This window comes from Cherax quadricarinatus, chromosome 91 (genome assembly GCF_038502225.1).
Source record: "Cherax quadricarinatus isolate ZL_2023a chromosome 91, ASM3850222v1, whole genome shotgun sequence".
NCBI classification, from domain to species: Eukaryota; Metazoa; Arthropoda; class Malacostraca; order Decapoda; family Parastacidae; genus Cherax; species Cherax quadricarinatus.
Window position 1 is genome coordinate 8941060 of NC_091382.1, and position 12132 is coordinate 8953191.

The 12132-nt window shown below is 40.0% G+C and overlaps 1 protein-coding gene across 1 annotated transcript in view; it reads right to left on the minus strand.

The window, feature by feature from the left end:
- Ctl1 (choline transporter-like protein 1) overlaps window positions 1-12132 on the minus strand; it is a 90633-nt gene that overhangs the window by 23386 nt on the left and 55115 nt on the right. Inside the window, exons 12-13 of the mRNA XM_070104373.1 lie at window positions 8727-8873; window positions 991-1144 (exon numbers count right to left, since the gene is read on the minus strand). Coding sequence (XP_069960474.1) covers window positions 991-1144; window positions 8727-8873 — 301 coding nt within the window. The remainder of the gene's footprint in view (window positions 1-990; window positions 1145-8726; window positions 8874-12132) is intronic.

Below are 12132 nucleotides of genomic sequence, written 5' to 3' on the forward strand. Positions count from 1 at the left end.
CACTTTGATGCTCCTTCAGTTCAGACATCAAAGTGCTTGTAATAGATTTAAGGTATGCCTGTGTCCTCCACAGAGACTCCACGGGGCATTTGATGAACTGGGATGAGGCACAACTCGTTCTCACTGAACCAGACCTCAGACGCCGATGGTGCCTAGAAGCCTCGCTAATCACCGTCACCAATACAATAGAATGTAACACTGGAAACCACAAAATTTTTAACATTAGCAAACATGATACTCAAGCAGGCTAAGCACCACCAATCTCATCATCTACCCATCCTCATCCCAACATGGTATTCTTCAGGTCACCATGCGTCACTCACACCTCACTCTCTGCCTATACATAATGTCTTTCTACCTCTGTATGTTAGAAGTGATCAAGGTTCCAGGACCGAAACGTTTTCTAATAAATATGTCAGTGTTTGCTTGTGTGTCTTTCTAAACCAACTTGTCGGTATTTATTACGAAGCTGCATAGTTTTTTAGGTTTAAGTAAATCGCACAGGTGCTCTTTGACTTATGATGGGGTTACTTTCCGACAAACCCATCATAAGTCGAATGTGAATAATTTTTGTTTTTAACATGGCCGTTTCCCACCAAGGCAGGGTGACCCAAAAAGAAAGAAAAAATTTTCATCATCATTCAACACTTTCACCAATACTCATACATAATAATAATCACTGTTTTTGCCGAGGCATCTGTCAATTTCTTCACATGATACTGTCAACATAATTACTGATGCTTATCACAAACAATCTGCAATTTAGAGTGGAACTATTAGACTGTATTGTTGTGTTCTAGAAAATTATCAAGACCAACAGCATTACCGGGATGGACCAAAACATTGTTTATAATTTCCTCTCAAAACTTTAGACTACTTGCAAATTGTTCACGCCAAGCTACTGTAGCTTTCTTCTACTAGAGCTTTGTGTTACTTATATCAGTACCCTCATGGAAAATTTTTTTCATATATTTACAATAGAATACTCACAATTTTGGCAGAGGTGCAGAAAGCAGTGCCTCTGGTAGCAGTTACAGTGTAAGCATTGTGGTTCATGTACTTGAGGAAGTGTTCAAAGCACCACAAACAACAACAACACAGTCGAAGACAACACCGTGCACAACTGTGCTCTGGATCTTTGCACCTGAGGATGATGTAAATATACCTATGTACTCATATACATGTACCCTTATACAATATATTTCTTTCTTTCAACACACCAGCCGTATCCCACCAAGGCAGGGTGGCCCAAAAAGAAAAACTTAAGTTTCTCTTTTAAATTTAGTAATTTATACGTGAGAAGGGGTTACTAGCCCCTTGCTCCCGGCATTTTAGTCGCCTCTTACAACACGCATGGCTTACGGAGGAAGAATTCTGTTCCATTTCCCCATGGAGATAAGAGGAAATAAACAAGAACAAGAACTAGAAAGAAAATAGAAGAATACCCAGAGGGGTGTGTACATGTATGTGTAGTGTGACCTAAGTGCAAGTAGAAGTAGAAAGACATACCTGAAATCTTGCATGTTTATGAGACAGACAAAAGATACCAGCAATCCTACCATCATGTAAAACAATTACAGGTTTTCATTGTACACTCACTTGGCAGGACGGTAGTACCTCCCTGGGCGGTTGCTGTTTACCAATCTACTACCTAGGACAATATATATATATATATATATATATATATATATATTTTTCAACAAGTCGGCCGTCTCCCACCGAGGCAGGGGGACCCAAAAAGAATGAAAATCCCCAAAAAGAAAATACTTTCATCATCATTCAACACTTTCACCTCACCCACACATAATCACTGTTTTTGCAGAGGTGCTCAGAATACAACAGTTTAGAAGTATATACATATAAAAAATACACAATATATCCCTCCAAACTGTCAATATCTCAAACCCCTCCTTTAGAGTGCAGGCATTGTACTTCCCATTTCCAGGACTCAAGTTCAGTTATATAAAATAACCTGTTTTCCTGAATCCCTTCACTAAATATTACCCCGCTCACACTCCAACAGCTCGTCAGGTCCCAAATACCATTTGTCTCCATTCACTCCTATCTAACACGCTCACGCCCGCTTGCTGGAAGTCCAAACCCCTCGCCCACAACACCTCCTTTAACCCCCTCCTTCCAACCTTTTCGAGGACAACCCCTACCCCGCCTTCCTTCCCCTACAGATTTATATGCTCTCCGTCATTCTACTTTGATCCATTCTCTCTAAATGACCAAACCACCTCAACCCTCCTCAGCCCTCTGACTAATACTTTTATTAACTCCACACCTTCTCCTAATTTCCACACTCCTAATTCTCTGCATAATATTTACACCACACTTTGCCCTTAGACAGGACATCTCCACTGCCTCCAACCGTCTCCTCGCTGCTGCATTCACAACCCAAGCTTCATACCCATATAAGTGTTGTTACCACCATACTTTCATATATTCCCTTCTTTGCCCCCATAGAAAATGTTTTTTGTCTCCACATATACCTCAATGCTCCACTCACCTTTTTTCCTTCATCAATTCTATGGTTAACTTCACCCTTCATACATCCATCCACTGACACGTCAACTCCCAAATATCTGAAAACATTCACTTCTTCTATACTCCTCCTCTCCTATTTCATATCCAATTTTTCTTTATCTAAATCATTTGATACCCTAATCACCTTACTCTTTTCCATGTTCACTTTCAACTTTCTACCTTTACACACACTCCCAAACTCGTCCACTAACCTTTGCAATTTTTCTTTAGAATCTCCCATAAGCACAGTATCATTAACAAAAAGTAACTGTGTCAATTCTCATTTGTATTTGATTCCCCATAATTTAATCCCACCCCTCTCCCCAACACCCTAGTATTTACTTCTTTTACAACCCCATCTATAAATATATTAAACAACCATGGTGACATTACACATCCCTGTCTAAGACCCACTTTTACCGGGAAGTATTCTCCCTCTCTTCTACACATCCTAACCTGAGCCTCACTATCCTCATAAAAACTCTACAGCATTTAGTAACTTACTACCTATTCCATATACAGTGGACCCTCGAGTTTCGGCAGCCTCGACTTTCGTGAAATTCGACCTTCGGTGAGTTTTTTTGGAAAAATTTGGCCTCGAGTTTCGTGAAAAAACTCGTGTTTCGGCGACCGTCCGGTACCCGTCCGCCCGTCACCGGGCACACAAAGCCAGTCTCCCACACCATTCACACTCAGTATGCCATTGTTTACCAACACGTGACCATCACCCCGCGGGTTCATACGTAATAATCCATTGTTTTTTGTGATTACAACTGCTAAATAAGTCACCATGAGCCCAAGGAAAGCTAGTGCAAGCCCATTGGTAAAGAAAGTGAGAAACACGATCAAATTCAAGAAGGAAATCATTGAAAAATATGAGAGTGGAGTGCGTGTTACAGAGCTTGCCAGGATGTATGGCAAGCCCCATTCAACCATCACTTCGATCGTGGCGAAAGTAAAGGAAATTAAGTGTGCTGTTGTTGCAAAAGGGGTGGATATGCTGACAAAGGTTGGTTTGAGAGATTTAAGAAGTGTAGTGGCATTCACAGTGTGATAAGGCATGGTGAGGCTGCCAGTTCTGACAAAAAAGCAGCTGAGAAGTTTGTACGGAAGTTTAAGGAGTGCGTAGACACTGGAGAATTCAAACCCCAGCAAGTGTTTAATTGTGACGAAACAGGCCTCTTCTGGAAGAAAATGCCAAAGAGGACCTACATCACGCAGGGGGAAACTGCACTCCCAGGACACAAGCCTATGAAAGACAGGCTTACTCTCATGTTTTGTAGTAATGCTAGTGGGGATTTTAAAGTGAAACCTTTACTGGTGTATCACTCTGAAAATCCCAGAGTGTTCAAGAAATACAGTGTTGCCAAGAGTAATTTGTATGTGATGTGGAAGGCTAACAGTAAGGCATGGGTCACAAGGGGAATTTTCCCAGACTGGTTTAATGAAGTGTTTGGCCCCAGTGTGAAGAAATACCTCCTGGAAAATAAATTGCCACTGAAGTGCCTCCTGGTAATGGACAATGCTCCTGCTCATCCTCCAGACTTGGAAGAGCAAATAGTGGAGGAGTTTAGTTTCATCACGGTGAAGTTCTTGCCTCCTAATACCACTCCTCTCCTCCAGCCCATGGAGCAGCAGGTCATTTCAAACTTCAAAAAAACTCTACACCAAAGCAGTGTTTCAGAAGTGCTTTGAAGTGACCTCAGACACTGAACTGACCCTAAGAGAGTTCTGGAAAGATCACTTTAATATCCTCCATTGCATAAACCTTATAGGTAAGTCTTAGGAGGGAGTGACTTCCAGGACTTTGAACTCTGCTTGGAGAAATTTGTGGCCAGACTGTGTACAAGAGAGGGATTTTGAAAGGTTTGTGGCTGACCCTAAGGAGCCTATGCCAGTTGTGGAAACTATTGTGGCATTGGGGATGTCCCTGGGGTTGGTGAGTGGTGAGGATGTGGAAGAGTTGGTGGAGGGCCACAGGGAAGAGCTAACCACTGAAGAGCTGCAAGAGCTTCATCTGCAACAGCAACAGATCACAGCTCAGGAAACTGCTGCAGAGGAGGGGGAAGAGAGATGGAGGAAGGTGCCTTCTTCAAAGATTAAGGACATTTGTGGAAAGTGGACTGAAGTGCAAACATTTATGGATGAACTTCACCCTAACAAAGCTGTTGCAGGCCATATTGGCAACATGTACAATGACAGCGTTGTGTCCCACTTCAGGGAAATCTTAAGAAATGCCAGAAACAGACCTCTCTGGACAGATATTTTATGCGACAGGGGTCCAGTGACTCTCAAGCTGGTCCCAGTGGCATTAAAAGAAGAAGGAAGTAACCCCAGATATGGACTTAATACCTGAAGTCCTAATGGAAGGAGATTCTCCTTCCAAAAAATAGTGTACTCCTTCCTCCTATCCCCTACTCCCGTCTTCCATCTACACAGAAGTCTTCAGTAAAGGTAAGTGTAATGTTATTATTATTTTTTAAATGCATGTACTTGATTTCTGATTGTTTTCATTATGTAAATCTTTATTTAATTTGAAAAAAAAAAAAAAAAAAAATTATTTTAATATTTTTGGGTGTCAGGAACGGATTAATTTTATTTCCATTATTTCTTATGGGGAAAATTAATTCGCTTTTCATGAATTTCGACCTTCGGCGGGCTCTCTGGAACAGATTAATCACGAAACTCGGGGGTCCACTGTACTTGCAACATCTGCCACATTGCTCCCCTATCCACTCTATCATATGCCTTTTCTAAATCCATAAATGCAATGAAAACTTCCCTACCTTTATCTAAATACTATTCACACATATGCTTCAATGTAAACACTTGATCTACACATCCCCTACTCACTCTAAATCCTCCTTGCTCATCCACAATCCTACATTCTGTCTTGCCTCTAATTCTTTCAATAATAACCATACCATACACTTTTCTTGGTATACTAAGTAAACTTATTCCTCTATAATTTTTACAATCTCTTTTGTCCCCCCTTCCCTTTATATAAAGGAATTACACATGCTCTCTGCCAATCCCTAGGTACCTTCCCCTCTTTCATACTTTTTTTTTTTTGTTTTCAACAAGTCGGCCGTCTCCCACCGAGGCAGGGTGACCCAAAAAAGAAAGAAAATCCCTAAAAAGAAAATACTTTCATCATCATTCAACACTTTTACCACACTCACACATTATCACTGCTTTTGCAGAGGTGCTCAGAATACAACAGTTTAGAAGCATATACGTATAAAGATACACAACATATCCCTCCAAACTGCCAATATCCCAAACCCCTCCTTTAAAGTGCAGGCATTGTACTTCCCATTTCCAGGACTCAAGTCCGACTATATGAAAATAACCGGTTTCCCTGACTCCCTTCACTAAATATTACCCTGCTCACACTCCAACAGATTGTCAGGTCCCAAGTATCATTTGTCTCCATTCACTCCTATCTAACACGCTCATGCACGCTTGCTGGAAAAAATACCAACAACTCCAACACTATATCCCCCCCTGCTTTTAAAATTACTGTCATGATCCTGTCAGTTCCAGCTGCTTTACCCCCTTTCATTCTAAGTAATGCTACATACACCTCCCCCACACTCACATCCTGCTCTTCTTCACTCCTAAAAGATGGTATACCTCCCTGGCCAGTGAATGAAATTACCGCCCCCCTTTCTTCGTCGACATATAAAAGTTCCATCTACCCAATACCTCCAGCTCCCCATCTACTAACTCCCCTACTCTGTTTTTAACTGACAAATCCATTCATTCCCTAGTACAATATATGAAAAGACATCAAATTTAACAATAATATGACAAAAGCTAAAATGTTAGAGAACATGGTATCCTCCAAGAAAAAATACCATTTATATTTTTCAAATCTTGCCTTGTCAAGGGATTAATACTTACACTAATTCTGTTATTGGTCAAGGGGAATAAAACCGGAACCACTGGGTGAGTAGTGCAGAGTCTTGCTTGTAGTTAGAATAGACATTACTGCTGAAGCTGTGGGAATGTGTAATTATAGCATAATGTATAATGCTTTGGCTGACTGATTTTAATGCATATGTAATGTTCTCTTCCAATGTTTTATACAATGAGTTGTTGGAGTGTGAGCAGGATAATATTTTGTGAAGGGATTCAGGGAAACCGGTTAGCTGGATTTGAGTCCTGGAAATGGGAAGTACAATGCCTGCTTAAAGGAGGGGTTTGGGATACTGGCTGTTTAGAGGAACATCTAAACTGTTATATATGAGTGTGTCTGCAAAGACAATGATTATGTATGAATGATGGTGGAAGTGATGAATGATGAAATTTTTTCTTTCCTTTTGGGCTTTTCTTTCTTTTTAAGTCACCCCTGCCTTGGTGGGAAATGGCCGACATGTTAAAAAAAAAAAAAAATTCTAATAAACTAGAACCTCTTCTCTTCCTATGCTTTATATATGCATGAGAGATCAACATAAAGTTATGCATACAAATTATGAAATTAAAAGAGAAGCATAAATTAAATTGCCATAAATTAAATTGCATACAAGAAAAAATATTCACTGACTGGGAGCAAAGGGCTGGTAACCCCTTCTCCTGTATAAATTACTAAATTTAAAATGAAAAAAAGAAAAAAGTTTTTCTTTTTTACGTCACTGCCTCGGTGGGTTGAAAGAAAATAATTTATATTGATGGAGAAGCATGTGTAAGCATTTAACCAGTAAGGACAATATAATGCCTGGGAAATAAAAGGGAATCAGGGTTAATTAAAGGGAAGGGGTACCTCCAATTCCTTGAATCAAGGGCTTTTATCAACATCAAGGCACCTCCCACGAAATCAATTTAGATTTAAATACTAAATTGAGATGTCTGTGCACTTCTGGCGAAACGGCTATTAACCCTTTGAGGGTTTCGGACGTACTAGTACGTCTTACGCGCAGGGGTTTTTGATGTACTAGTACGCATAAATTCTAGCGCTCTTAAATCTCGCGGGAAAAGGCTGGTAGGCCTCCATTTGAAAGAATGGGTCTATGTGGTCAGTGTGCACAGTATAAAAAAATCCTGCAGCACACAGTGCATAATGAGAAAAAAACTTTCACCGTTTTTTTGGCATAAAACAGCAACTTTGCAGTGTATTTTCGTATGGTTATTTATTGTTGTATTCTAGTTTTCGTGGTCTCATTTTATAGAATGGAATGCATGTCACAGAAATTGAGATGATTTTCACTGGTTTTACAATGAAAAGTACCTTGAAATTGAGCTCAAAGTAGCAGAAATGTTCAATTTTTACCAAAGTTCAAAAGTAAACAAATCATGCCAAGCGTCCAATACACGTCAACTGGTGAGTCTAACATTCTTTTGCAAGTGCACCAATATGATTTATACCATTTTTTACACTAATGCAGTAGTCTGCATAACAGTAAATCTTCTATTTTTCGTGAGAATAAAAATTCAAAGTGGAAAGCAAAAGAATGTAAGAGGGGCCTTGAGACGTGACTAATGAACAGAAGAAATGTCATTTTAGTGCCAGGAATGTATTTCTTGTTTGTTCTGGACCCTATTCGGAAATTGGCATTTTTTGAAATTTGTGTGAAATTGGCAAAATTGCTAAATTCTGACCATTGTATTGGATAGTTGAAAATGGTAAATGGGTGGTTTCTTGCACTCATTCAATAGAAAAAATGTAGTTCTAGCGAAATATTCATGTTTTTTGTCGACTAGTACAGAGGAATTGGCCGAAAATGGGGCTCAAATTGGGCAAAATCGCCGATGCGTAAACATCTCCGAGACCGCTAACTTCGCGAGAGCATAATTCCGTAAGTTTTCCATCAAATCTCATAATTTTGGTGTCATTATGATCGGGAAAAGATTCTCTATCTTTTCAAAAGAAAAAATAATTTTTTTTTTTTTAAATTTGGCCGACCCTGAGAACGAATTTCTGAGAGGGCCTGTCGACCCTCAAAGGGTTAAATGAGTAACGATGAAAATGTTTTCTTTGAATCAGCTCCCCACAAAGGTTCCTTGATGTTGGTGAGGGGCTCTTGATCCAAGGAATTAGACAAATTCTCCAATTCCTTAAATCAAGCCTGAATACCTTCCATTCCCCAAGGCACTGTATAACCCCTATGGGTTTAGTGTTCCCTCCATGAATATAATCAACTGAACTTGGTGGGGAAAATGAGAAATATGGTTAAAAAAAAAAAAAATGAACTTACTTCTTGGTGACCCACTGTATGATCAATCTTGGCAGCTTACAGATAGTGATGAGCAATGAGCCTTTTGCCACAGTGCCTAAATGGTAGAGCAACAACGTCCGCCACGACCACCATACCGGGTGCCTCACCTTCCCTCGGCCCTCCTGTCTGTAGAAACCAGTTAAACAATTAGACACTGAATAATCACCAAGCTGAATCCATCTCCACAGCAATAATAAATAAATAAAAGTAAATTTTCCACCATATACAGAACATCTAGGTACGTACAAATAGGAAGCACATCTTTCTCATGCTCAGCAGACAGAGGATCAAGCCTACACCACATATCCCAATTACATACGTACATGGGTTTAGCACTTAACATTAATTAATTCACCATATATATATGCAAGTCTTGTTAGAGCATCATCAACAATAAATCCGACTAGCGATACATTTTAACGCAAAAATTTTGCCTCGACTAGCGCTAAAAAACCCGACCAACGCTATTCGTTCCGTTTAAGACGCGTCCACCGCGGTCGCTTCAAAACATACAATTCGAACATTTCATATTATCACAGCCTTTGTAGCGATTGCACCTGCAAAATAAGTCACCATGGGCCCCAAGAAAGCTTCTAGTGCCAAGCCTACAGCAAAAAGGGTGAGAATTACTATGGAGATGAAGAAAGAGATCATTGCTAAGTATGAAAGTGGAGTGCGTGTCTCCAAGCTGGTCAGGTTGTATAGTAAACCCCAATCAACCATCGCTACTATTGTGGGCAAGAAAACGGCAATCAAGGAAGCTGTTCTTGCCAAATTTGCAACAATGTTTTTGAAACTGACATCGCAAGTGACAGAAGATGTTGAGAGACTCTTATTGGTGTGGATAAACAAAAAACAGATAGCAGGAGATAGCATCTCTCAAGCGATCATATGTGAAAAGGCTAGGAAGTTGCATGACGATTTAATTAAAAAAATGCCAGCAACTAGTGGTGATGTGAGTGAATTTAAGGCCAGAAAAGGGATATCTTGCTACTCCTACTTACACTTTGGTCACACTTCACAGACACGCACATGCATATATAGCATATATATATATACATACATCTAGGTTTTTCTCCTTTTTCTAAATAGCTCTTGTTCTTCTTTATTTCTTCTATTGTCCATGGGGAAGTGGAAAAGAATCTTTCCTCCGTAAGCCATGCGTGTCGTATGAGGCGACTAAAATGCCGGGAGCAATGGGCTAGTAACCCCTTCTCCTGTAGACATTTACTAAAAAAGAGAAGAAGAAAAACTTTATAAAACTGGGATGCTTGAATGTGCGTGGATGTAGTGCGGATGACAAGAAACAGATGATTGCTGATGTCATGAATGAAAAGAAGTTGGATGTCCTGGCCCTAAGCGAAACAAAGCTGAAGGGGGTAGGGGAGTTTCAGTGGGGGGAAATAAATGGGATTAAATCTGGAGTATCTGAGAGAGTTAGAGCAAAGGAAGGGGTAGCAGTAATGTTGAATGATCAGTTATGGAAGGAGAAAAGAGAATATGAATGTGTAAATTCAAGAATTATGTGGATTAAAGTAAAGGTTGGATACGAGAAGTGGGTCATAATAAGCGTGTATGCACCTGGAGAAGAGAGGAATGCAGAGGAGAGAGAGAGATTTTGGGAGATGTTAAGTGAATGTATAGGAGCCTTTGAACCAAGTGAGAGAGTAATTGTGGTAGGGGACCTGAATGCTAAAGTAGGAGAAACTTTTAGAGAGGGTGTGGTAGGTAAGTTTGGGGTGCCAGGTGTAAATGATAATGGGAGCCCTTTGATTGAACTATGTATAGAAAGGGGTTTAGTTATAGGTAATACATATTTTAAGAAAAAGAGGATAAATAAGTATACAAGATATGATGTAGGGCGAAATGACAGTAGTTTGTTGGATTATGTATTGGTAGATAAAAGACTGTTGAGTAGACTTCAGGATGTACATGTTTATAGAGGGGCCACAGATATATCAGATCACTTTCTAGTTGTAGCTACACTGAGAGTAAAAGGTAGATGGGATACAAGGAGAATAGAAGCATCAGGGAAGAGAAAGGTGAAGGTTTATAAACTAAAAGAGGAGGCAGTTAGGGTAAGATATAAACAGCTATTGGAGGATAGATGGGCTAATGAGAGCATAGGCAATGGGGTCGAAGAGGTATGGGGTAGGTTTAAAAATGTAGTGTTAGAGTGTTCAGCAGAAGTTTGTGGTTACAGGAAAGTGGGTGCGGGAGGGAAGAGGAGCGATTGGTGGAATGATGATGTAAAGAGAGTAGTAAGGGAGAAAAAGTTAGCATATGAGAAGTTTTTACAAAGTAGAAGTGATGCAAGGAGGGAAGAGTATATGGAGAAAAAGAGAGAGGTTAAGAGAGTGGTGAAGCAATGTAAAAAGAGAGCAAATGAGAGAGTGGGTGAGATGTTATCAACAAATTTTGTTGAAAATAAGAAAGTTTTTCTAGTGAGATTAACAAGTTAAGAAAGCCTGGAGAACAAATGGATTTGTCAGTTAAAAATAGGAGAGGAGAGTTAATAAATGGAGAGTTAGAGGTATTGGGAAGATGGAGGGAATATTTTGAGGAATTGTTAAATGTTGATGAAGATAGGGAAGCTGTGATTTCGTGTATAGGACAAGGAGGAATAACATCTTGTAGGAGTGAGGAAGAGCCAGTTGTGAGTGTGGGGGAAGTTCGTGAGGCAGTAGGTAAAATGAAAGGGGATAAGGCAGCCGGGATTGATGGGATAAAGATAGAAATGTTAAAAGCAGGTGGGGATATAGTTTTGGAGTGGTTGGTGCAATTATTTAATAAATGTATGGAAGAGGGTAAGGTACCTAGGGATTGGCAGAGAGCATGCATAGTTCCTTTGTATAAAGGCAAAGGGGATAAAAGAGAGTGCAAAAATTATAGGGGGATAAGTCTGTTGAGTATACCTGGCAAAGTGTATGGTAGAGTTATTATTGAAAGAATTAAGAATAAGACGGAGAATAGGATAGCAGATGAACAAGGAGGCTTTAGGAAAGGTAGGGGGTGTGTGGACCAGGTGTTTACAGTGAAACATATAAGTGAACAGTATTTAGATAAGGCTAAAGAGGTCTTTGTGGCATTTATGGATTTGGAAAAGGCGTATGACAGGGTGGATAGGGGGGCAATGTGGCAGATGTTGCAGGTGTATGGTGTAGGAGGTAGGTTACTGAAAGCAGTGAAGAGTTTTTACGAGGATAGTGAGGCTCAAGTTAGAGTATGTAGGAAAGAGGGAAATTATTTCCATAAAAGTAGGCCTTAGACAAGGATGTGTGATGTCACCGTGGTTGTTTAATATATTTATAGATGGGGTTGTAAGAGAAGTAAATGCGAGGGTCTTGGCAAGAGGCGTGGAGTTAAAAGATAAAGAATCACACAC